Here is a 27425-nt window from a genome sequence, read left to right on the forward strand (position 1 = left end):
GGTGGAAGGGCAAAGTCGACCAGGGGCATTTGGAAGACACAAGAAACTGACAGTTTTGATTATCTACTCTGTGTCTGGTGCTGTGTTAAAACAAAAACTAATGTTTACTGTATGCTTTATGTCCTATTTTGTTTTATCTTCACGAACCTTTAAATTAGGGTCTATTAGCCTTCCAATTTTACAGATGAGCAAACTGAGGATCAGAGATGTTAAGCAATTTTTCTAAAATCACAGTGTGGCGCTGGGATACAAACTCAGGTGGTCTGACATCAGACATGGGCTACTCTGCTCTACCGCCTCTCTGTCATTTCATTGACTCTTCAATGATGGATAGGTATTATCTTCAGTTTAGAGATGAGATAATTGAGATTCAGGGAGGTGAGGTGGCTTGCTCATGTTCACACAGCTAGTTGGAGGAGCCAAGACCCGGTCTAGTTCTCCACCTGCAATACTCATGCCCTTGAAGTTTATAGACCCCCCGGAGCTGTCCAGGGTACTGGATGGCGTCTGTTCAAAGCTGTACCTGTGTGGGCCAGGGAATCTTGAGCTGGCTGTTGGGGCCTCAACCACACAGTACCTTCTCCCTTTACCTCTGCATCCTCTCAGTCTTGGTGCCTTCTAGGCCAACTGCCAGCCAAGTCCTCTCTGGCTGGCCTTTGGCCACTGCCCAGTTCCTGCTCTGACTCAGAGGTCCCTGCACTTCTCTGCTCCTCAGTCACCACTCAGGGTCCCAAGGACCCAAGTGACACACTTTGATCTTCAGAGACCTCTCTGATTGGCCAGATTGGTAATGTCTCATCAACAGCCATGTATCATGAGTGCCAGGTATGATGCCAGACATTTGGCGTTCACTATCTCATATCCATTCTTCAGAGGATGAAGTTATATCCTATTTACTATTCATCTCATTTAATCTATTATTTGATCAACTATTATTATGCCCCCTTCAGAAGTGAGGAAAAGAAAGCTCAAGTGACTTGCCCAGGATCACATAACTAGTGAGTAGTGGAGCTAGAATTTGAACCCAGATGGCGCCAAATTTTTGATTCAGGGAGGAAAGCAAGCCAGCTGTTGAACAAGGTGGGGGGTTCAGGCAAATTGTGACTAAGGAATGTACTTTTACAGAGCATGCCAAAAGGATTAGCTCAGGTTGCATCCCTGAGGAATAATACGTGGATCTGACTTACCTGAGCCATTTAGTCTCTGCTTCTCATTTTCAATATGAAATATGGCCTGAGGAGAGTATTCTTTCTGTGGACAGAAAGAAAGTAGGTGGAGGTGAGGCCCCTCTGTTCCTTGACAAGGGAGGAGTGATGAGATATCCATAGTGTCCCTGAGTCTTTTGACCACAGAAGGGATTGGTCAAGGTCACCAGGGATTGGTCAAGGTCAAAGTCCTCTCCAGAGAAATAAATTACTATGTCCTTGGAGTGTATGTGTGTGTGTGTGTGTGTGTGGGGGGCATTTATGAGACTCACGCTCTTTTTAAAAAAATAGATGATTTTTTAGAACAGTTTTGGGTTTAGAGAAACGTTGAGAAGATTGTAGAGGAATTTTTACACCTTGCACCCACTTCCTCTATTATTCACATCTTACATGTATATAGATATGCATGTACGTAATATGGCACATTTGTTACAGGTAATGAGCTAATTTTCATACATTATTATTAACTAAAGTCCATACCTTCTTTAGATCTCCTTAGTTTTTACTTAATGTCCTTTTTCTGTTCTGGGATCCCATTCAAGATACCAAATTACATTTAGTTGTTTTGTCTCCTTATGCTCCTCTTGGCTCTGAGAGTTTCTCAGACTCTGTTTTTGATGATCTTGACAATTTTGAAGAGTACTGAGATCCATGTTTTTCTATGTTGAGGTCCTGTCCACACTGTTCCTTCTTCCTGGCCTGCATTCTCTCCACCTTCTTGGCAAACTCCTTATCCGTCAAGGACCAATTCAGAAGGCTTCACGGTTTGGCTCTCAAGGTCAGTTCTTAGACATCGTGTCCTCTCCCTGTACACTAGACTTTAAAACAACGCTAAGCCAACGATACCCAAATGTTTAGACTTTCACGCTGAGCTTAAACTTTGCCCATTGGCTACTTGACATCTCCACTTGAAAGGCTAATAGGCCCGATGCATAATAGCCCAAACGGAATTCTTCACCACTCCAGCCCCCAACCTGTTTGTCCCCTGTCCCCCATCTTGGCAACTGGCTCCACTCTGGCCCTGGGCCTCAGAGGGTAGCCTGGGAGTCTACTTTGTCCTGCCTTCCTGAAACCGCACAGCCCTCAAATCACGGAGGCATGGTGAGATCACCGCCTGGGATTTCTTCCATCTATCTGCTTCTCCAGACCCTCTGTCCTGGCCCAGCCACCACTGCCACAGGCCTGGATGCCTGCAGCGGCCTGTCTTCCTTCGAGCTGTTCTCCACACAGAGTTCAGAGTGAGCTTTTAAAATGTAACTCACATTCTGATCCTGTCCTACTGAAACCCGTTGGTGCCTTCCCTTTGCACTTGGAATTGAGTTCACATGCTTTCCCCTGGACCCTCCCTGCCAGCCGCTCAAATCCCATCTATTTGTTCCTTCAAACGTTCAAGGGCTTGGGATGTCTCAGTGAAGAAAACAAAGGCCCTTGACCTTGTGGAGCTGACAGTCTAGTGGGGGAGACAGACAATAATGAATAAGTGAAGTAGATGGTAAATTAGAGGTGATAGATACTATGGAAAAAGGAAAAATGGGAGGAGGGAGAGGGGTAGCTAGCGGTACGTGAGGGCAGTATGTGGTAATACCTGGCTGCTCGGAGGGGTCTTTTTGAGAAGGTGAGCTGTGAGCACAAACTTGAAGGAAACGGGAGAGTTAGCCAAACAGATACCTTGGGGAAGGGTGTCACAGGTGGAGGGAACAGCTAGAGCAAGGGTTCTGAGGCTGGAGCACGCAGGAATGTTGAGGGAACAGCAGGGTGGCCAGGGTGGCTGGAGTGGAGTGGAGGGGCACTCATATGAAGGACGGTCAGCAAAGAAATGGGGGCCACTTCCCTCACACCCCACATTCAAGCCACTAAGAACTACTGGGTTCCCTGAAAGCCATGCTGTCTCTCATTTCCTGCTGTTGCACAAGCTGTTTGCTCTACCCAGGAGGCACTCGCCAGCTCTTATCCGCTAGTCTCAAATGCAATGCCACTTCCTCAAGGAGGTTGTCCTCCATCGTGAGTTCCCGCAGCACCACGGACTTCCCTTATATTAATAGTCACCCCCGAATTGTGATTGTTTGGGCCCTCTCTCCTCCACCAGACTGTATGTACTTGCCTGTTCACAGCTGACTCCTCAGAAGAGTCCAGAGCTGGGCTTGGATTCGATGCCCAAAAATGATTTATTGAAAGAATGAATGAAGTGAATGAGTGAATGAATGAATACACCCATATGGGAAGCTCTGGGCTATATGGGGAAAGTGGCAATTCCACAGAGACTAAGTCAAGGCCAGAACCAAGGGAGGTTCCCTGCTGCCCGCCCAGGGATTATTCAGGGTGGACAGAAGGGTGTGGGTCCTGACATTTCCCCCGGATGCTCCCATTTTGAGCTCTGCCCCCAAGGAGGGAATACAAGAGCCAGGGTGTGTTGGACTTGGCGAAGCCTCTTTTGTTGTTTTTTAACAAAGGGATTAAGAAGACCTGTAACCTCATCTGCGAAAGAAAATTCCAGGACATAGAAAAAGAACCTACTCCAGAGGGCTTAAAGGGGCTCCGCGTTTCTTCTCACATCTCCCCAGACAGACCTAGGCAGTGGGGCTGGGTCCCAAGGGCAATATTAGCATGACAAAGCCAGAGTTTCATAAGGAGCAGCCTGCAGAACTGGAGTTCAAAGAATTGTCCCTTGAATGCCTGCCAACCCTGCTTGCATGAAAGACTTGTTGGCAAATCAGGCCAACCTGTGGCCAGTAAAATCTTAGTGACCAAGGCAGAGGCCTCTCTCCTTTCAGTGACTGGCGAGCGAGAAAATGCTCACTTGCATGCAACCACTTGTGAAGGCAAAGCTAATTTGAAAAGCCACCTGGATCGTTGCTGATGTATTACACGTAATTGATAGTCTTTTCCAAGGATTGTGCTGATAAATACCGCCAATCCTCATTTGTGCACACCATTTAGGGATTGGAAGATGCTGGCTCAGTTGTCGTTTTGGTTAGAGACAGTTAGCACACACAACACATTGCCAGAGGAAATAGGATTGTATATTGTACAACATACCCCACTATGGCGGAACACAGCTCAATGTTGGCTGAAGTCAAAGACATTTGCGTCCCTCTGTGCTTCCTGTGGCCACCACCTGCTTCCTTTTCATGCCCAATTGTTGAGAAAATCTTTTTGGGGTTGGTCCTTGGTGACCTTCCCTGAGCCTCTCCCCAAAGTCTCCTCCTTTTCACTTTGCTGTTTCTCCTGGAGGCTGATGCCTCTATATAAGAAGTGCCAAGGAGACCGTGGGCACATCCCATATCTGCCTTAGTGTTCCCCACAGGACGCAGATGCCAAGGAACACTGATGGGACCTTGCTTTGCGTGTAAACATTTTTAAAATCGAGGTATAGCTAACATCCATAAAGTGCACTCATCTTAAGTGCACAGCGCTATGAAGTTCGACAAATGTGTTTACCCACAAACCATCTCCAAGATCAAGCTAGAAAACATTCCCTGCACCCCAGGTAGTTCCCTGGTGCCTCTTCTCAGTCAACGCCCACCTTCGCCAGAGTGAGCACTAGTCTGACCCCTATCACCGCAGATTTGTCTGTTGTTCCAGAGCTTCATATACAGGGAATCACACAATTTACCCTTTGGGGTCTGGCTTCTTTCACTCAACAGCATGTTTGAGATTCATCAATGTTGTTGCCTGTCTCAGCAGTTCATTCTCTTTATTGCTGAGCGGTGTTCCGTCTTATGCGACATCACAGTGTGCTTCTCTGTTCTGTGGATGGACATTTGGGTGATTTCCAGTTTAGGCTATGACTAATAAAGCTGCTGTAAATACCTTTCGATGAATTTGTGGGTAAACACAATGTTGGTTTCTATTGGGCAAAGACCCAGCCATGGAATTGCTGGGTCATTAGGTAGGTAAATGTTTAACTATAGTAGATGTTGTCAACAGTGATTGTATCAGCTTAGGTGTGTGCTTTTCACATCTTCACACATAGATTTCTTTTTTTGACACATTGGGGTCACTCCTGGGTACAGTCTTTTGGATTGGTGGGGGATAGACAGGAAGTATTAGTAAAAGTGGATCTTAGATAAACATAGAAGGGCTTGAATTCTGACCTTGGGAGAGATGAGGGTAGGATCTTAAGAGCATTTGGCCTTGCAACCTGGAGTGAACCAGAGGGAAGTGTGTCTCCGGGTGTCTTTATTTACCCCCCAATTAAACTGCAAACACCATGAGAACACGGACTGTGACTTATTCAGGGATGTTTCTTCAATGTCTAGCATAGTTCCTGGCACATGGGTGCTTAGTAAAGAAAAACCAACTTAGTAATTGTTAGCAAATGTTTATTGAGCAGGTCCTAGGGCCAGGCCCTGTGATAAGACTACCTATGTGGTCTCACTTAAGCCTCCTAACCGTCCTTTGAGATTGCAGAAGCGTGGACTTCCTGTTTTACAGACGAGGAGGGAAGCTGAGGCCTTGGACAGGTTACCGTACACAGCTGGCAAGCGGCAGCACTGGAGTCAGCCTGAAAGCACTGTGACTCGGGAGCTTGCAGTCTTAGCCACATTCACAAGTGGTGCGTGCGTGCGTGCGTGCGTGTGTGTGTGGTGGCAAGAGCCTGCACGCCATTTTACAGAAAAGGAAACTGAGGCTCAGATAAGTTAAGGAACCCTTTTCCATGGAGGCAGCGGGGCCAGCCTCCCCATTAAACTAATTCTTAAAAGTGGAATATGTTTTAACATGGATGCTTGACTGCTGCCACCTTCTCCTATTCCGCATTCCTGAGCCCATGGCCACTGGGCATCACAGGACCCTCTGTGAGCCTCTGCTCAGTGCCTCATTCGCACAAAGCCACCCACTCTGTGGTTGTGTGAGGCAACACCTGCTGTCTCTCTTTCATCCCCAGGGACGGAGAGAATCAAACCCGGCAGTTCTTCCTCTAAAGTGCTGGGCACTGTTTGGTGAAGGTGCCAAACCCTGGGGCTTGTTCCTTTGCAGGGGTCCACTCACATCGCACTGGTGTTGGGTTCTCAGCTGAGGTGTGGTAATGAGGGTGCTGTCTTCCATCAAAGGAAGCGTCCATGATTCTGATCTCCAGGGTCCTCTCCCCACTCCATTCATTTCAGCCCCTCAGGTCTCAGAGGCCCAGAACACTGCCCTCCTGGACCCCAAGCAGAAGCATTGGGCGAGGAGCCACCTCCCATCCAGGAGGCAGAGGGGCAGCCTTCCTCTCCTTACCTGGACTTGATGGGTGGGCTGTTTAGTTTTCCTTAAAAGCTTGTGAAAAAGTTCACACAGGCAATATACAAATCCATTGCTGCTTTAAACGTTTGTAACAGCCCAAATGCATATTCATTTAAAAGTAACATTTCTCTTTACTGTACCCTCTCAACCCCAATCTCACCCCTTCCCCAGAGTTCACTCTTTTTGATTTTCTGTGTGTGTGCCTTGGTCATTTTTCAGCAGCTTGCTTTTAAAACTCTACGATGTGTCTTGTAGAAATTTCTATGCCAATACATGTAGATCTACTTCACTCTTTTGATCTACTGCAGTGGATAATAGTGATGTGATGCCCATAGCTTTTTTTTTTTTTTTTTTTAAACCAATCCCTTTTAGTTACACGTTTAGGTTGTTTCCAATCTGTCTCTATTACAAACAATTCTGCTCCAAACATGCTTGTGTTTGCCCCTCTGTGCATGGATATGAGCGTTTCTCTAGGCCGACACTGTGAAATGGAAATGTTGGGTCAAGGGGTACATATATTTGAAATTTTAGCAAGTGCAGCGAAATTAAGCTCCAGAATGGTTATACCACTTCATATGCCCACCATTCAGTGTCTGAGATAACTGGAAAGTCTACACCCTCATTAACTCTGGGTGTTAGGAATCTTTAAATTATCGACTAGACATTAATCTATGTTATTAGAAATCAGGATAGAGGTTACCTTTGTGGGAAGCCATGGTGGATGGGAAGGGCCCAGTGGGGCTTTGTGGTGGCTGTTGATGTTCTGTTTCCTAATCTGAGTAGTGGTTACACAGATATTTTCAGTTTCTCAAAATTCATTGAGTGGTATACTATTCATTGAGTGGTATACTTACCACTCAATGACAGGTGCACCTTTCTATATGTATGTTATTCTTCAAGAAAAAGTTCCAACTATTTCTTCCCTTCCTCGATCTGATGGGTAAGAAAACAAGATCCCACGATCGTTTTATTTTGGCGGTTGAGCCTTCTTTTGTTGATACTTTGGCCTTCCCGATTCTTTCTTGTGGAATATTTACTTCCAGATCCTGTGAGAGCCCTTTATCTGACAGAGGAAACCCCTTCAGAAAGGGGGAAAGGGACTTAACCCTCCTGGAGCACCGACTATATGCTCTAATGCTCACAGCAGCCTTTCAGGGTAGGTGCCATTAACCCTATTTTACAGCTAGGGAGGCAGGGGCTCAGAGCAATGAGGTGACCTGTTCAAGGTCATGAAATTGTCTAACTGCAGTGTCCTACCCTCCTCACTACCCTTTAAGCAGCTCATGTGACAGGCATTGGGCTAACCATGCAATAGGCATGATCTCAATTAATCCTTGCAACAGTCCAGTGAGGTAGCTATGTTGTCATCCCATTTTACAGATGAGAACACTGAGGTTTGGAAAGGTTAAATAACTTGCTCAACCCAGCCCATTAGTGAGTGGAGGAGCAGGGTTGAGCCCAGGTCTGCCTGGCTCTAAAGCTGTAACAAGGCAGCACTATCCAATAGGATATTCTGCAGTGATGGAAATGTTTGATATTTGTGCTGACAATATAGTAACCACTTGTCACGTGTGGCGATTTAGCACTTGAAATGTGACTAGTGCTACTGTGGAACCAAAATTTCAGCTTTAGTGAATTTTAATTCATTTAAGTAGCCTGTGTTGGACAGTGCAAATCTAAGGAATCAGGTCAGGAGGGGGAAAGCTGCTGGGTACAGGCACAGATGACAGAGCAGCTGCCCGATGGGAAACCATCCAGCCCATCAGGAGGGACCCCCTTGTGGAGCTCCTGCCAAAGCCCACACGCAGCTGGGTCTCATTTCAGGCACTAGAACCACACCTTGTGGAAAGAGCCAGGGCTTTGTAATCATACGTGGCCTGAACAAGTCTCTCAACCTAAGACTCAACGTGTAGGTTGTTAGCATTGATTTTGCTGTTGTGCATGAGGTTCTGATGGGCACCTTACACATGTTTTTCTGTGGGGACAAGAGCACCCACCCACAGGGGAAAAAATTCTTCCCAGTAGCATCCCGGGCCGATGGTTGCAGTATTTTCAAGCATGATAGATCTTGGCATATGTACAATCTCACTTTAAACCTCTCAGGAGCATTGGACTTTAAAAGAATGTTCTTCTGAAAAGACTCCTTAAGTCAAGCTCATAATCCCCCCTGGAATGTATTTCCTGGGTGAGTCTGGAATTTTGGAGAAAACAGATTTTTTTCTTTAAGCAGATTTGGTTTCTAAAGTCTCTGTGGTGTAGGGATGAGACCAGGCCAGGAGACGGACTTGGCCAGGGGGCGCCTGGAGGTCAAGGAACTGGATCCCCGCTAATCTACACTCTGGCTGGCTGCTGGGGTCTGAGGGCCAAAATTCTGCCTTCCTGGGAGGACAATCCTGCAGGAAACAGGGCTTTGCGGCTTACAAAAGCACACTCCAGGGGAGCCACTGAGCCTGTGGCTGTGCGGAGGGGCGGGGGATGGGAAGAGACACCTGGCGGCCCTTGCCAAGCACTGGACAATGGCCACCCAAGGACTGGACAATGGCGCTTCCCAGCAGGTGAAATCCAAACGGCCCACAAACGTAAGAAAAGGTGCCTGGCCTCCCCAGAAACGGAAGAAATGCACACTCAAGCAACAATGGAGGACTATTTTTCACCTATCAGATTGGCAAAAATTAAAACAAAATGATACCTAGTGTTGGAGAGTGTTGGCTACCTAGTGTGGGGAAATGCACACTCAGATGATTTGTGGAGGGGTGTTGGGAGTACAGTCATTCTCCAGGGAAATGTGGGCATTCCAATCTCTATGCTGGGCCACTTCTAGAAATGTGTATTTTCATAATTGAACATATGTGCAAAGATATGTGGTCAAGGATTAATCAGCATTGTTCATAACAGTAATCAGCATTGTTCATAACAGTAAAAAGGTTGGCAGTGAGTGTCCAGAGAGAGGACACTGGTTAAATAAGCAGTTTCATCTCCACAAAATGTAGCAATTTGTGCCTGAAATTGATGCTGTAGACCTATGTTTACTAACACAGAATATGCCCACCACCTATATATGAAAATCATGTGGGAAAACCAGGTTTTACAATAGTATTTGTGATTCTATTTCTTTGGTAACAAAGTTGATTATATATATATTACTCTATATGTAGTGTTATGCTATAGATTTAATGTTACATATATATATACATATAGTATCACAGATATAAATAATATATGTTTGCATGTATAGATATGTGTTTATGTGTGTGTCTCTATATATAGATACTTATATGGTGGAAAGTTTGCAAACTTAACTGTCCAACGTTCGTATGTAAATTTATATGGAAAATGTTTAGAAGGATACGAATGGTGTGGAATTTTATTTATCCATTTAGTCATTAATTCATTTTTATAATTCTTTGAATTTCCTGAGGGTTTTTTGGGGCAATGAACTTGAATTGTTTTTATACTAGGAAAAATAACTTGTTAATATTAGTTCAGGAAACGAAGAAAGCCGATAACTCTATCTCAGCGGTATTAGCCAGCGGAAATGCACTTATCCCCTCATACCAAGACTGCCCCCAGTTCTTGTGCACATTAGAAGCCCCCTCTGATCCCAGGACGGTGTTTAATTACAATAATAACAATGAAGAGAAGGATGATGATGTCCATTTAATGAGCACATACTTCGTGCCAGGCCTTGGCTGGTACTTCATGCGTATTCTTTCTTTGGAGCCTAACAATGGCCTGAGACACAGATACTCTCCCGTCTTTGGATTTCCTAGGAGAGCCTCAAGACATCAAGAGTGCACAGGATGTCTTGTGGGAGAACTTTCATGGGAAATCTGTAAAGGAGTAAGGGAGGGAAGTAGGCTGGGGCAGGAGAAGAAGTTATGCAAAGATGTGGATTCAGCTGAAGATGCGCTGTCAGCCTGACCCTATGGGGAGCCCTAGATTGTACATGAATATCACAGCATTGTCCTACTTTGAGGCAAGGAGTCTGAGCTTTTGTCCCTCCATATCGGTTGGTCATTGGCTAAAGTACAATGGGAAGGGATAACCAGGAAGTTGGGGTGAACCAGCCAGGTATCTCTGGGTGAGGCACCTCCCATCAGTCCAGGGCAGTTGTTCTGAGAAGAGTGCAGCTGTTAGCAGTCAGTGCTCACAGCAGCAGGGGGTGTGTGTGTTGGGTCAGGAAAACGGTGGAGCACCAACCTCCTGCATATTATTACCCCCTTGTACAGATGGGGAAACTATGGCTCAGAGAGGTTAAATGACTTGCCCAAGTTTACCCAGCTAGTAAGAGATGGAGCTGGGTTTTGAACTTAGCTCTGAAGCCCTTGCTCTGAGCCCTGAAACTGGACTGCTGGTAATTGCACAGAGGAGAAGGAGACTGAGACCCTGCCCCACCAAGGGCCCCTCCATCTACGGTGCTTCACACTGGCATCTTGGTTGGTAAGCACTTCCAACCCGCGCTTTTGATGAAGGGAGCCACGGAAAGCCTTTGTGTTTCTGCAGAGGCCTCAGAAGGTTGTCTGTTGGTGGAGCTGTTTGCTTGGAGACATTTCTCAAGAAAGTTTCCTTTGGAAAATGGGCTCAGGCTCTGCCCACAGACCCACATTATTATATCTGGTAGAGAGACATCCCAGCACATTTCCCCAAGGTCTTAGAAGTAGATCCAATTCTTTCTCTAACTGGTTCTTCCAGGCCCCAGCTCAGAGCGTATCCTGGCTGAAAACAGTTTCTGTGCCAGACAAACTCAGAATCCTGAGGACAAAGGGCCCTTTGAGATGACTTGCCTGCCCTCTCCATTATATAAATGGGGAAACTGAGGCACAAGGAGTTGAGGGACTCACACAGTGAGTTAGTGGCAGGGTCATGACTCACCTCTCTCATGACTGCACAAAGCATCTATTATGCGCCAAACCACAGAGTAGGTGCTTTAGCATCTTCATCTGATATATCTGACCTCTGGACTCTCTTGGGGTCAGTTTCTACTGGCTGTTTCTTGATGAAGGGTCACATTTTCTTGTTTGTAGGTCTAGAGAATTTTGATCTTATACTGGATGTTGTGTGTGATGTGTTGTAGAGACTCTGGATTCTCTTTTCTTCTCTGGAAGAGTATTAAATTTTGTTTTGGCAGGCAGTACAATTACTGGTTGATCCCATTGAAATCCTGTGGGCTTGGTTTTACACTTTGTTAGAGAGGATTCATGCAAAGCTCAGTCTGTTTCCCAAGCCTCTCTAACTTGGCAGGACTCGCCTCCAAACTCTGCCCTGAGCATCTTGAAGGATTTGGCTTTGGGCTTTGTTAGGATAGGTCTAGAGCAGCCCTTACAGTAGAGCGTGATCCTTAACCCTAAGGCATGGCCTTTCTGTTATTTTAGGTCAATTCCTGGGATGAAGGTCTAACAACTCCCAGCACTGTTTGACCTGTAGTGGCTCAGTTTGCTCGCAATCCCCTAGCAGCTGCTTTCTGGTAAACCTTGGATAGTCTCATCCTATGCATGCATAGCCCAGGCTTTGGGCAAGGACTTGTGGGTCCTGGGGGGACCCCCACAAGATTTCAGGGGCCCCAGTGTCTATGCAGCTCCCTCCTCTCCAGTGTCCTGTCCCACAGATTCCTTCTGCTTTTGTTGCCCCAATCGCCCCAAATTCTGATCTCTGCCTCCTGAGCTCAGAGGGACTGTCGTGCTCTGTTTGGGCTCTGTTGCCCTGTGCCATGCTTGTGAAATTACCCAGGATGAGAGCCCAGGTGATAAGCAGTCTCACCTGTGAGTTTCTCTTCCTTCAGAATCACGGTGCCTGTTATACGCTGCCTGCTCTCCACAGCCTAAAAACAGTTGTGTTTTATTTTGTCAAGTGTTACGTTATTTTTGTGGGAGGGCTGATCTGGTACCAGGTTCTCCATCAGGGCCGGAAGTAGAAGTCCAACTCAGTTAGGCACTTGTTCTGTATGTATATATTTACCTTGGAATGCTCACGAGGACCCCGAGAAAAAGGGCTTAATATCCTCCTTTAACAAGTGAGGAAACCGAGGTTCGGAGGGGTGCAATAACTCGCCCAAGTGGCAGAGTCGTCGAGTTAAAAATGAGCTTGCTGGGCCTCAGAGCCCATGGTTTGTCCCTGTACGGCCCCTTCTGTCAGTGAAGAAGCTAAACCCAAAACTAAATCTCACTGTCACCGTCATCAAAATAGCAGCACTTGCTGCGCCACTTTACAGTTTCACATATCCCATCTGTCACCGCAAACCTGTATTCTGCTTCTTCCACACAATCCCTGGTCTGCGTGGTCATAACACTTCCTGGTTATAGTCATTTCCTATGGGGCTTCCAGTGTGTTCTTCCCAGGAAACTTTGGCGGTCTTACCTCTTGCCTCTGCCGTCAGTGGCTCCCTATCAACCAGTGGCATTTCCCAAAGTATAGAATTAAGAACTGTACCTTAGGGAACGCTGTATCCTACTGGTCTCCTTTTGGAGATTTACACCTGGAAATGTGAACATGTGGAGTCTCTGCAGGAAGGAAACTTGTTTAAGTGGCCGTAACCCAGTCTGTTGGCTCTGAAACCCTCGGCTCCCCTATTACCTGTTAAAATCTTGTGAAACACACTGGAAAACATCGGAGCACAGAGTAAAGACTAGTCTTGTCTGTCTGCATCCCAGTCCATCTCCATTTCAACCTACTTTTAATTTCATTTCCCACGACTTCTTGTCACAAGCCACCCTGAAACCCCCTTCCTATTTCTCCTTTCAACCTTCATACCCTTCTAGTTGTAAGAATGATATAAGCCTGTAACCGCTGGGAGTTTCCTTGAGGGAGAACTGGCCCAGAAATGGGACCAACCAGAGGAAAGTGGAGCCCGAGGAAGAGGGGCCAGTTCTTGAAGACTTCATTTAAGACCCTGGATCCAGTCTTGCCTGAAGGCATCTCCCTAGACGCTGAGAGACAAGAGCTGATAAATTATCTTTTCTTCTCCCTCAACTCAGGGCTCTTGCAACCAAAACAGCCCTTAGCTGGTACCTCTTTCCAACCTCCTGAAAAGTTTTCTGAGACTGAGCTCTATGTCCTGTCCATGTCTACTCCCTCTCTGGACCCTACACAGTGTGGTACCAAGGGTTGGGGTTCCAATGTGTCTTAAATGTCATGAGCCGTTGTCCCATGTGGGCCACTTTTCATGGCCCAGGATATGAGTAGATGTTAACATTATGAAACTAACTTCAGAGTTGCCAGCTCTGAGTTTTCTCCTGGAGGGTGGGGGTGAGGAAACTGGTGGGGAACAGAGGATTTGGCTGTGGTGAAAACAGCATGAGATACTCTGAAGTAACTCGGCCTCCTGTTGTTCACACCTTGGTGTAATCCCTTCCTTCTGTGTAGGTGGGACCTGTGACTTCATTCTAACAATAGACAATGGCAAAGGTGACTGCCTATCACTCTCATAATTATGGTAGTGTGTGTGTATGTGTGATTCTGTCTTGCTAGAGTGCGCTTACAAGAGATTCTCCTTGCTGACGTGATGAAGTGAGCACCCATGCTGAGAAGCCCACGTCGCTAGGAGCTGTTAGGAGCCTTTACAACTGTGGGTGGCCTCTAGGACCTGAGGACAGCCTCCAGCCAACAACCAGCAAACATCTGGGAACTTCTGTCCTATAAGCACAGGGAATGAATTCTACCAACAACCTGAAGGAGGTCAGAAGAGATTCTTCCCCAGTCGAGCCACCAGATGAGAAAGCAGCCTGATCAGCCCCTGGGGAGACTGAGCAGAGGACACAGCCCTGACAGACCAAGACTCCAGCCATGGAAACTACAACCACGGTGTGTTGTTTGAAGCTGCTGAGATTGTGGTACGTTGTTACACTGCGATAGAAAACCAGCACCGTGGGTTGTGGAGAGTGAGAGACCCAGGTTTGATTTCTGACCCACTTAGCAGCAGTGTGACCTTATGTGAATCACAACACCTCTCTGAACCCCAGTTTTCTCATGGACAAACAGGTGCAGACTGGGGAGAATTAGAGCTAGTAAATGGAAAACACCTAGCAAGGGGCCTGGGATGGAGAAGGCGCTCAATAAATAGCAGCAGTTAAGAGTTATCATGATTTCTAACTTCTTCATTCATTTTTCTATATTTTCAATACTGATCGTGGAATACTTTGGTAAGTAGAAAAAAAATAATTTTGCTTAAAATAATGAAGGGAAGAATTGACTTGTCTAAGAGCGCAGAGCTAGTCAGCAGTAGAACCAGACAACAGCCTGAGAATCCTACGTGGGGCTCTTTCTAGAACAGCCCCTTCCTCATACCTGATATAACAACAGCAGCAGCAGCAACAACAACTACCCTAAGAGCCAGGCCCCTCACCTGTACCAAACCTGCAAAGTGTGTAAGTATCCTTCTTTTACAGAAGAAGAGACGGGCTCAGAGAGGTTGAGTCATTTGCCCAAAGTCCCACAGCTGACTAGCAGCAGAGCTAGGATTTGTCTACTAGTCCACGGCATCCAAACCTGCCTGATTTTTCCCTCCCCAGACCCCCATGGAGGTGGTGTGGGGAACACTTGGGGTTTCAGGAACGGGACAAAGGCAAGGAAATCAGCAGTGAGGCCTGGCCCCAGATCCCATTACGCCAGGAGAGATCGCATTTCCCCCGTTCTGGCGCCCTGAGCAGGGCAGAGAAGCGGGCAGGCAGCCACTTCCCTGGTTATTCAAGTAGAAAATTACAGGTGCCCAAAATAGCCTGGGCATTCTTTTATTTATGAATAAGCAGCGAGCCCGTGGAGCTGGAATGGGGGCTTACATGTATTTCTTTCCACAGGCCACTTTCCTGGGATCTGCAAGGATCCCTCTCTCAGGGAACTCTCAGAAGTTGGGGGAGCTAGCAGGATTGGGGTGGGGCATTTTTAGGGCATGGTCATGGGAAAAGGAGCAATGAGGCCCCACTACACAGGAGCTGGAGGGCCTGAGTTCCCCGGGGATGCAAGGGATGGGATGGCAGACATGGGTCTGTCCCAGCCACCTCCTCCTTGCCATGTGACTTTGGGAAAATGGCTTAACTCCTTGGTCCTTCATTTCTTCTGTAAAATGGGATGAGTCCTAAACTCACAGAAAAGTTTCTTTTTTTCTGAGCATACAATTAATACTTTCTCGTTATAGACAATGTAGAAAGTGCAAAAAAAACAACCTACAAAATGACCATTATATCCTCCCATTGCCCCTCCCCAATTAAGATAATCAGTATTGACATTTGGTATATATCCTTCCAGTCTTTCTATGCATGTGTTAAAAAAAATGGCTGGTAGAGCCCACTATCTGAGCCTCTGTGCTCTTCAAATGGAACCCTCTCTTAGAGTCAGTCAACAAGCCTGAGCACTACCCTAGGCCCTGGGGCAGCTTAGAGGCAGGTTCCCCCAACACCTCCAACATCCTCTTTCCATTTCTCCAGCCCTTTGGAGACAACCCCCAACCCCGAGTCCCGGCTCAGAGCCACCTGACGGGTTGTGAGGAGGGAAAGCCATTTTGCAGGTCACAGATGTGTATGTGGGGCCAAGGTTGGGGCCTGAGTCTCCTGGTGGGGACATCCATGACCTTTCCGTCCAGCAGGCCTTGTGCACAGATGGGCTGGCATGTGCCTGGCTTGTTGACTCTCGTCCTTGGAGGGTCAGGGTGGGAAGCTGCTGCCCTCCCCAGGGGCTGTGTCTTGACTAGTTAATATGTAACACGCTTAGAATTGGTGCCTGACACACAGTGCAGTCAGTATATTTGAGCCGCAGATACGACTACTACACCATTATTATTCTGAGTTAGGAGCTAGACGGCCAGAGGCCATCCTTTTTGGAGACTGATTTGTTACGAAGCTGAGAAGACAGCAGCAGAATCACTTGCAGGATGGAAATGACAACAGCACTAATGATGAACACCACCAGTTAGCAGGTACAGCGCTCTGGGCCAGACACTGCCAAATCCTATCAGTTGCTGCTTACAGCCACCAAATTAAATGGACTTCAGTAGTCCCCATTCACAGATGAGGAAACTGAGGCTCATGTTAAGTAGCTCTACCAAGGCCACACAGCTGACAGGTGGCAAACAGGGACTTTATTCCAGATTTGTCTGCTGTAGGATCCCTCATCCACGAGGCTCAGCCTGTCGGGATGAGGAAAGCCTGGTCCCTGCCCCTGCAGAGCTCACTGTCTGGTGGCAGAAGCCCACATTTGGACTTTCCCCCAACTTCTCTGACTGGTTTGCTGAATGGTGGAGCTGTGGGCTTTGGGGTCACACTGTCTTGATCCCTCCCCTGACACCTCCTAGCTTAACTTCTCCAAGCGTCAGTTTCCCATCTAGAAAATGGGGATAATAAAACTGCTGCTGAGAGGATGAAATTAGATGACGTAAATCTCCTAGCATAGGTGTGGGGCATAGTAAGTGTTCAATAAATCCAGCAGTTAATAATTTTATCACTGATATTATCCCCAGAGGACATACTGAGTTTCCAAGGGCCATCTTCCTTTTCACCTGAGTGGTGGGCAGGGCCGTGGCTGGTTTAGCTTGAGGAAACTGGCCTTCCCCCAGCATTTACAGTTTGCTGCTTCAGGCCAGATAATGCTGCCCTCAGCTTCGGCTGCTGCAGACATGGGCCCTACTGTGAAAAGAGGTGTCAGGGCATAAGAGGTCTTGCCCCAAAGCCCCCCAAATTTACTCCATCTGCTCTACTTCCCCTCCTGGTCTGGGACCAGCAGAGTTTGACAGCTGACCCTGTACTTCCAGAGAGGGTGCTGTGCTGAGCAGGTGGAGGTGTAGCTAATGGAGCTTCAGCAGGGCCAGCCAGGCTGAGGTGACCTTTGCCCACCCTAGACGACTCCTTCAATCAAGAAAATACTCTTGATTTTCTGCAACATCTGTTTACAGGCAGGTCCCTGACCAAAACTCAGCCCAGGGCCTTGACAACTTGATCGAGACAAAAAGGGGAAGTGCTACCTCAGGGCTTGTTTCCTGGGCTCTGGGAAGCCCACCCACTGCTCTGGGCATGATGCTCGGACCAGGGTGTAGCCCAGAGAATGGGCCCAGAGAATGGGCTCTGAGATGGCTGCCCGGGTGTGATTCCTGGCTTCACCACTGACCTGCTGCTGTGTGACCTTGGACAAGGCACCCAACCTCTCTGAGTTCAGTTTCCCTTCTGTGAAATGTAGGTAATAGTGGTCCCGACTGCCTGGGGTTGCTGTGAGGTGGTGCCTGGTACATACGTGTAATAATTATTAATTAAATGAGAAGTGATTATTTCCTTGAAATGAAGTTGTTTGGAGCTCTATGGTCCAAGTTGCCAAACTTCTCTGTATGAGAATGAAGAAGGGGAGGAGACAAGTCACATTCTGTGGACGGTATGTTTTGCAGGGGAGGTTCTTGACTCTGGGAAACGAGCTCCCTGAAGGATCTGACATGGCCATACTCCCTATTCTTGGAAAATCTGCACATGCTCATGTACACGCAGCACTTTGCACCCAACTCTGTAGAAACTCATCCAGGAGCCTAACCGTGGAATTTAGTCCAAGGAAAGAACAAAAGATAGGCATCAAAAAATGTCTACTAGGATGGGAAAGAATAAAAAATACCCCCAAATAAAGGATTGGGCAAACAAACTGTGGCAGGTCCATGTTAGCGGAATACTATGCACCCACGAAAAAGGTACTGATGTGGCTGGATGTGCATGATCTATTGTAGAGTGTAGGGAGGAAGTCATCACCCAGATCTCACAGTAAATACAGGTGATGATGTGAGCCTGTAAGAGTCTGAAAGGATTCACGCTACAGGTTAGCTGTGGTTGCACTGGATGGAAGAATGATGGGTGATTTTATTTCTCTTTGTTTTCTGAACAGCATTTTCTGATTTTTCTACAATAAAATGTATTATTTGAGTTATAAAGGATAAGAAAAGTTTTTAAAAAATGACAGGAGCAAAGTTTACTTTTTTAAATGATAAAAATGGAGCATTGTGGAAAGTTTGGAAAATAAAGAGGAAGAAAAACCAAATCACACCCTTTTCCTCATGCCTATTGTCACACACCTTTATGCATTGTTTGGAGTCAGGTTTTGATTGTATAGCAGCTGTGCAGAATTTGTTCCCTCAGAGGAAGCAAATCTGCATGACCCGCCCCTCTCACTGCGGCAATTGGTGGTGCAGGGATCTGTTTCTACCGCTCTCCCCTCATTCCCTCGTTACCTCTCCACTCCTGGGCTTCAGTTATTGTCTCCCTGGAAGGACACATATTGATGATGGTTGGCAGTTTTGCATCACTAGACATGACTCTCCTCTGAACTGCAGCCCGAGGGAGCTGACTTACTCTTTGGTCAGATAAAATAACAGAAACGGTAGTCATTTATGTAGCTCTTACTGTGCGCCAAGTGTTGTGTTCAATAGGTTCTGTTATTAACCCATTTCATAGATGAAGAAGCTGAGGCTAATAGAGGTCAAGGAGGGGCCAAGGTAACAAAGCTAATGAGTAGGGAAGCCAGGAAACAAACTGCGGTTCCTCTGACTTCATGACCCAGGCTCCAAATGCCATATGCTGGAACTGACTCAAATTGCCAACTTCAGGCTGCCCATGCCAAGGTCCTCGTCTTAGTTCCCCAGGTGCCATCAACCTCTGGCCCCCGTTTTCTCTCTTCTACAGCCCTCACCCCTGCCCTGGCCCTGCCCAGCCTCTACTTCCTGCTCTGAGTTTCCTGCAGTTTCCTGAGTGGCAGCAAGTCCATTCTCCCTTCCACTTGGAATGCTGTTGCCCTCCTCTTGGCCTGGCTCACTCCTCCAGAGCTCTGCTCACATGGCATCTCCTCTGGGAAGCCCTCCCTGATGCCCCCTCCCCAGGGTAGGGTAACGTAGGGCCATTACCTCCCCGTGAGCGGTGAACTTGGAGGAGGCCCTGCTCTCTGTCCCTACCCACCCATCCCGAGGAGCTCAGCCTCCCACAGCTGCCAGGTCCTTGCCCTGGGATGGTGGAGCCTTCGCCAGGCAGGAGGCAGGAGGCAGGAGGCAGGAGGCAGAAGGTAGGTAGCTTCAGCCCTTATTGCCAGTCCAAAGTCTACATGTCACATCTGCCCAGACAGCTTTCTGGCTCAGCTCCTGCAGAAGCCATGATTCCCTGCAGCCTGCGGTTCCCCGGGGAGGCAGCCAGGGCTCTGCAGCTCTGCGGCTCCTGACTGTGGGCAGAGCAGGCCAGGACCAGAGGAGTGCCCGAAGACCGAGCCAGCCAAGTCACCCTGGGACGTCCCTCCCTCTGTCCAGTGTTCACCTGGCTGAGTCTAGAGGAGACATCCCTGGAAAAACTGCCACTGGAACTTTCCACTGACTCTGGCCTAGTTCTGCAATGGCAGGATTCAGAGAGAGGGAGCCCGTGCCCATTTCACGCCTGAGCCCTTAGCTGCTCTAGCCCAGACTAGACTCACAGAGAGGAGATGTCTGGAGCACATGGGCTAAAAACAATTCCAGTGCCACCCGGTCCCGGCTGTGGGATTTTGGAGTCCTGTAAGGATGTTTTTGTATCAATATTCCTGAATGCGTTGGCCTAGGTATAATTTCCTTTCCTTTCACTGTCCTTGTTTAATTTTTTTTTTCTTTTTTCTTTTTTTAAAAAAAGATTTTATTAGGGAAGGGGAACAGGACTTTATTGGGGAACAGTGTGTACTTCAGGACTTTTTTCCAAGTCAAGTTGTTGTCCTTTCAGTCTTAGTTGTGGAGGGCACCACTCAGCTCCAGGTCCAGTTGCCGTTGCTAGTTGCAGGGGGCGCTGCCCACCATCCCTTGCGGGAGTCGAGGAATTGAACTGGCAACCTTGTGGTTGAGAGCCTGCGCTCCAACCAACTGAGCCATTCGAGAGGCAGCTCAGCTCAAGGTGCCGTGTTCAATCTTAGTTGCAGGGTATGCTACCCACCATCCCTTGCGGGACTCGAGGAATTGAACCAGCAACCTTGTGGTTGAGAGCCCACTGGCCCATGTGGGAATCAAACTGGCAGCCTTCTGAGTTAGGAGCATGGAACTCTAACCGCTTGAGCCACCGGGCTGGCCCCTCCTTGTTTAATTTTGATATAAAAGTTATTTTATTATAAAAAGAGGTGGGAAGTGTTTCCTCATTTTCTATTGCCTAGTAGACTTTGTATAAAACCAAACTGATGAATCCCTTCAAAATTCAAAGAACTCACCAATAAAACTGATGGTTTCTTTGTGGAAAGATTAACTCATGATTCAATTTCTTTAAACGTTAGTACTATTCAGGCTTTCTATTACTCCTTAAGCCAACTTTATTCAACAATATTTTCTAGATGTTTCTAGAAAGTTTAAAAATTTACAAGTGTAAAGTCAGTCATATCATTCGCTATTATCTTTTTTAAAGAACCAACTTTTGGCCATATTGCTCTTCATTATTATACATTTGTTTTACACTTCTTTAGTTTCTGCTCTTATTTTTATTTTCTCCTTACGTCTGTGTTCTTTGGGTTGGTTCTGTTGTTCTTTTACCAGTTTCTTTCTATTTCTGTTTTTTGGGTACAACTTTTTTGTTTTGTTTTATTTTTAAATCAGTAAAAGAAACTTGGTCCTAGGAGCTGTAGTGATCTAAGCAGCAGCAAATTGGTACATTCGTCCTTTTTTGTTTTTGTTTAAATGTGCTTAAATTATCACACTGCTGGCATATTTCATTTGCATGAAATTCTGCACCATACACACTAATTGTAGTCAAGTTTACCCAATTCCCATTCCAGGAAAACAACCTACTCTAGAAGATAATTTTCATTGAAATCTAACCAAACTTCATTAAGTGGACTGTGACAAGATTATAAATGATATGAAAAATAACATTTTAACATTTGGCCATCAACTGAAGGAAATGGTTTGCCTGTACAAATTTTTGTAATTTTTAATATATTCTACCCTCATAGGGTCCTCAGAATTAAAGCATACTGAACAGGAAAGACGAGAATGCAACTGAATGCGAAGGCAGAACATCTTGCCAGAAGTAATGAAGATAGAGTATATACTAAATATCAAGTGCAGAATTTCATATAGATAACACTCTATATTTTCCACTTACACAGGCAAAGTGGACTTTGCGATTACCAATGGCATTAAATGCACCAAATAAAGCTCCTAAAACTCATCCTATAAGACCCCACCTTAAGTTTTCCAGGCTGCAACTGTGCAGGCTTTTACCAGTTTCTTAACTTTGACATTTAACTCATTAAATCTCAGCCTTCTTTTCTATCTGCATTTAAGACTATAAACTTCTCCTTAAATACATCCTACACATTTCAATATACAGCATTTTCATTATCATTCAGGTGAAACATTGTCTTGATATATTCTTTGTGTTGATATCTTCCAAACATAATTTCTTTCTTTTTTTTTTTTTAAAGGAGGGCGCAGCTCACAGTGGCCCATGTGGGGATTGAACCGGCAACCTTGGTGTTATTAGCGCCACGCTCTAACCAACTGAGCTAACGGGCCACCCCCTTTAGTTTCTTTTTTATTTGTCTGTTATTATCCTTTAATTACGTTGTAGGCACTGAATATTTGGTATCTGGATTTGTTTTGTAACCTAGAATGTGGTCAACATTTATAAATGTTCCATGAGTGCTGGAAAAAAACTTACAGGCTTCTAGATATATCTTTTAAATAGAGCCTGCTGTTTTTTAAAAAAGAAAGCAAAAACCATAATGAGATACCAGTATACATCCACCAGCTGCACAAAAATGAAGATGTTTGAAAAATAGAAAATGTTGGTGAGAATGTAGGGCAACTGAACACAATGCCGGTGGGAGGGTGATTTGTTATAACCAGTTTGGCTTTATCTAGTAAAGGTGCGACAGGTGGTGGAATGTGCCACCCCCAGATATGCTACTGTGGCATAAGGATGATTTTGAGCTAAAGACTGTTGAAAAACAGTAAGCACAAGAAGGGTGCTCTGACCTCTCCTTTTCTTCCTGAAAACAGGCGGTAGAGCTCCCATGTGAAAGATGCCCTCTTTATACCAGGAGGAAAGAAATGTCTTGTCACCAGACACAGGAAATTGAGGCTGAGAGAAATCTGTGCGAATAGATCTTGTTAAAAAAGCAAGTGTTGGGCCGGCCCGGTGGCTCAGGCGGTTAGAGCTCCATGCTCCTAACTCCGAAGGCTGTCGGTTCGATTCCCACATGGGCCAGTGGGCTCTCAACCACAAGGTTGCCAGTTCAACTCCTTGAGTCCCGCAAGGGATGGTGGGCTCCGCCTCCTGCAACTAAGATTGAACACAGCACCTTGAGCTGAGCTGCCTCCCGGATGGCTCAGTTGGTTGGAGCACGGGGCTCTCAACCAGAAAGTTGTCAGTTCAATTCCTCGAGTCCCCCAAGGGATGGTGGGCAGTGCCCCTGCAACTAAGATTGAACACGGCACCTTGAGCTGAGCTGCCGCTGAGCTCCCAGATGGCTCAGTTGGTTGGAGTGTGTACTCTCAACCACAAGGTTGCCGGTTCGACTCCCTCAAGGGATGGTGGGCTGCGCCCCCAGCAACTAGCAACAGCAACTGGACCTGGAGCTGAGCTGCGCCCGTCACAACTAAGACTGAAAGGACAACAACTTGAAGCTGAACAGCGCCCTCCACAACTGAGATTGAAAGGACAACAACTTGACTTGGAAAAAAAGACCTGGAAGTACACACTGTACCCCAATAAAGTCCTGTTCCCTTCCCCCCCCCCACAAAAAGATGACAGATGTATAACACTCAGGACAATGCCTGGCACACATTAAATACACACACATATATATATAAAGTAAGTGTTACCTTCCTTTAGTTTCCCCACATATTTCAGTGACTTTTCCTTAGTTGATATTCCTTATTCAACCTGGTATATAAGCACTGGGGCAGATCCAATTTGAAGTCTTCATTTTCCTATAGGGACTCCCATGGACACGTAAAAACTGTAAACTTTTCTCTTGTTAACCTCTTAGATTAATTAATTCCCAGGCCAAGCAGAGACCCTGAGGGTAGAAGTAAGGTTTTGCCTCCCCTACGGTGAAAATGTATGTCACTCAGACTCAGTGATCCTACTTCTCAATCCACACCTGAGAGACACGTGGACACTGAGATATACACAAGAAAGTTCACAGCGCCATTTCCTAATGGCAACAGTTCTGGGAGCAACGTGAGTGGCCACCGGCAGGAGTGTGGACAGGTGAACTGTGCACTGTTTGTACAGTGAAACACTATTTGACCTTGCAAATCACACACACACACAACAATGTGCTCGAATCTCAGGAACACAAAGTAAATGCAAAAAGCAAATTGTAGACGAAGACACACACCGATCCCATTTATGCGGAGCTGGAACCTCAACAATTTAGAACTTAGGGGTCTGTGACCATGTCCAAGAGGGAAAGTGGTGGCCTCTGAGAGGGAGGAGACGGGGAGCATGGACAGGGGCCAAGGTCTTCCCAGGGAAAAGGTGCTGTTTTCTTTAGCTAGGTGGTCAGATATGTGGGTGTTTGTTGGCCATGCTTCCTTTTACCTTATAGATGCATGTTTTCCAAGTAGTCGTTTGTAACTATTTAATATTTAGTTAAAATAATTAAAAAGCTAACAATTATAATACAATGTTTGTTGTATTATATATAAATACAATGTATTATATATAAGCAATGTTTGTTTACCTATCCAAAAATCATCTTTGAGGAAGAATGTGGTAAATATTAGGCAAGGACCAGTTCATTCTGCACTCTCTCCCCAGGAAAACCTGAATCCAGTTATGTAAAAGGACCCAAGTGGGGATTTTGGAAGAAAGAAAAGGACTAACCTCAGGTGTGACCTCAGCTGGGGCCAGGCTGAGGCCAGGGGTTCTCTGGAGAGTTCTGCCTGGAAGAACTCCCAGGGCTTAGGATTTACCTCGTCTGATTTCCCCGAACAGGGGCTTTACGGACAGGATGGTATGGCTCCCGAGCAGGCCTGGGCTAGGCCCACCCTGACTAGGGGCTGACAGGGCCAAGCCATGGGTCAGACCTGCTCTTCTCAGGGATGCCAGCTCCTGGGGGCAGGAGCTCCTGGCACACCCCTCCCTGAAGACCCAAGAGTTTCTTCTTGATCACTTCATGGAATTTAAGCGGCAGTTCAAGTTCCCAGCCTGCTGGCTGGCAGAAACAACATCTCCATCATTTTGATATCTTGCTTTGTCCCACTCTGCTCCAGGGCTGTTGGGGCTAGAAGGCTTATGGTGGGGAGGGCAGTAAGGCCTCAGGAAGGAGGCAGCGGGTCCTTGGGGACATCTGCATGCTGGCACCCAACCAGGTCATGGGAGGCAGTACAGTTGGTTTCATGACTTTCTGGGAGCTGATGGTGAAGGTCTGTGGGAAAGGTACCCCTTCCTAATTCCTGTCAGTCATCCACTGTGGTGTGTACGTTCCGTCTCCCTGAGCAGACTGACAGTGGCCCTGGGCTAGGCTTGGTCTCCTCTGTGCCCCAGGCCTGAGGCAGCACTGATAGAAGTGGATGGAAATATTTGTGCAACGAAGGAGTGAGATCCTGTATGGTAGCTATGGGTTCACTCATGCCTACCATTGATTAGACCTGTGCTAGGCACTGAGTGACAGGTAAGGTCCCTGCCCTCACGGAGCTGATGTGCTGGTTGGGAAAGCCAGAGATGAAACAGTTAAAGAAATAACCAAAAAGTTAATTTCAGATGGTGGTAAGTTCTGTGAAGCAACTGCAGGACTGGGGACCAAGATGGGGATCCTCTAGCTGGAGGGGTCAGAGAAGGCTCCTCTCTGAGCTGAAACCTGAAGGAACCAGTCCTGGGAAGAACCAGGGAACAGTGTACCAGGGGGACTTTTCTACATCGTATATTTGCCACATCGCACACCCCAAAATGACCCCGAAGTGTTCCCAAAAGCTCAGGTGCATAAGGAAAAACCCTGGGTGGTCCCCCAAAACTGACTGAGTTCTGCAGGTTCTGGGTGTGCCATCCCTTGTGCGACACCGCAGGCCCCACCCTGAATTTCCTTGGGGACCAAGATGTCACCAAGACCGAGCCAAGCTCTGCCCGCTCCCCTGGGGAAGCCTTGCTGATTGTTTTTGGCCTTCTCTGAGATTTTTAGATCACAGAAGAAAAGTTCCAGCTCCTCATCCTTTCCCTCCGCCTCAGGCCCTGAGATCTGATCTCTCCCTGAAACAAAGCCCCTCGTTCATGTCAGCTTAGGAAACACGATGTTCTGAAAGCAGATCCCTGGGGCCCAGCAAGGGAGCTGCGTTTTTGGGTCTCTGCCTTCTCAAACGCCAGCTTTTGATTTGGCCCCTCCTGCCCCACCTCCAAACCCTTTCACGACAGAAATTAAATTCTTCTGAACTTTTAAGACCCCTCTCCAGTGCTGCTCCCAGGGGGACTGAGGCCACCACAGGCCAGTAACTCTACCCAGCAAGGTGAAGATCTGCGCTGGCCTGAGATGCACAGCTTCATCCCGACACTTGAAAAACAAGTCAATGAGAACATGGGACGTGGAGCCAGACATATCTGGGTTCAAGTCCCAGCTTGGGGACTTGCTCGCTGCGTGATCTTGAGCAGTGAACTCATCTTCTCTGAGTCTGGGTTTTTGCCTTGGTGAAAGGGGAATGTCATACCTTTGTGACAGGGTTTGTGGTGAGGTTTCTGTGGGAGTTCAATTACTGGAAAGCAGTCTTAGTTTTAATTTTCAGGAAGTACCCATTTTATAGATGGGAAGGATGGAGGCCTGAGTGGAATTGTGAGTGCTTAAGCTTCTGAACCATTGGGGTGGTTTCAGTCCATCTCGTGGGTATAGGCCAAGGTTGGGCTGCTCTGTGTAAGGTCTCTGTAAACCCTTGGCTTTGGTACAGGCGGGAGGAATCTGAAGGCCACCTTGGATTAACTCAGTGATCTCATCCAACCCCTTTGTGGCCATGCGGTGGCCACGCTGCTGAGAGGGGCTAAAGACATCACATGCTCGGGGCCTTGGCCCTACATCCTGTGTGTGTGTGTATGGGGTGATGGTTCCCCCCACTCTCCTTTCGTCTCCCTTGCCTCATTTACCCCTAAACCAGTGGGGAGCACAGCCACCAAATTTGATTTGACAAGGGGTGAAAACTCAGAGCCTACAGAGGGAGATGGTCTTGCCCAGGGTCACTCAGGACTTGTGAGGCAAAGACGTTTTCACGTTAGGGACGGGGAAGACTGAGTAAGGGTAGGTGCATGAAACCTGGAAAAAGAATGGAAAAAATGTCCTCTGGACCATCCAGAAAAGGAAATTGGCCCCGGGGCCTGAGGAGGAGGTAAAGGTGGCCATCTTGGCTCCTCCCCTTTTCCTGCCCAGAGGCCTTGAAACATTTGGGAGTGAAAATGAGGCCAGGTGGGCACTGGAAGGGTGTCGGGAGCGGAGGGGCTGTGGGGAAGCCAGGTGTGCGGTTTCCTCACTCTGCTCCCAGGGGACTTTCCCTGTGTGTCTTTGCCTCTGTCTCTTTCTCCCTCGCAGTCTTTCTTTCTCTTTCATTTTTCTCTCAGCTGTATTTTGATTAACCGAGCAAAGGAAAGGAGAGGAAAAAAAGTTTTTCCTGCTTAGAGAATCTGAGGCAGATACATAGTTGGGTTGTTTTGGGGGAGGGAGTGCTGTGGCAGGACGAGTGGAGGGGTAGTGGGGGCGTGGGGAGCTAAGGCCCCTCTTGAACCAGCCCTATGGCGTTTCCAACCCCAGAACCAGGAATTAGGAGGCCCCAGGAGGCTCGGGAAGAGGAGCTGGCAAACCAAGAGGCTCTTTGAGTTCCTGGGATGTGCCATGCCCCTCAGACCTCCGGACCTTGGCAGATGCTCTTGTGCTCCTGGAAACTTCTCCCAGCCCCCCGACCTGGTTAACACTTCTTCATTTTTCAGATGGCAGCTTGGGCATCCAGGAGCTACCCTGACTGCTCCTCTCCCTTTGTGGTCCCCCTTCTGTGCCCTGGGTCCTCTTGCCTCCCTCCTTGGAGCACCCAGCACCTGCCCTCTCATCTCTGGTGACTTCTTTCTCTCCTAC

At 47.2% G+C, this 27425-nt stretch overlaps 1 protein-coding gene across 1 annotated transcript in view; it reads right to left on the minus strand.

The window, feature by feature from the left end:
• Positions 1 to 27425, minus strand: part of FAM107A (family with sequence similarity 107 member A) — a 56486-nt gene that overhangs the window by 21032 nt on the left and 8029 nt on the right. The window contains exon 2 of the mRNA XM_019724129.3: positions 1188 to 1251. Within this exon, the coding sequence (XP_019579688.3) occupies positions 1188 to 1251 (64 nt within the window). The remainder of the gene's footprint in view (positions 1 to 1187; positions 1252 to 27425) is intronic.

Source organism: Rhinolophus sinicus, chromosome 5, assembly GCF_057876585.1.
Source record: "Rhinolophus sinicus isolate RSI-liver-muscle chromosome 5, RSI-T2T, whole genome shotgun sequence".
Lineage (NCBI taxonomy): Eukaryota > Metazoa > Chordata > Mammalia > Chiroptera > Rhinolophidae > Rhinolophus > Rhinolophus sinicus.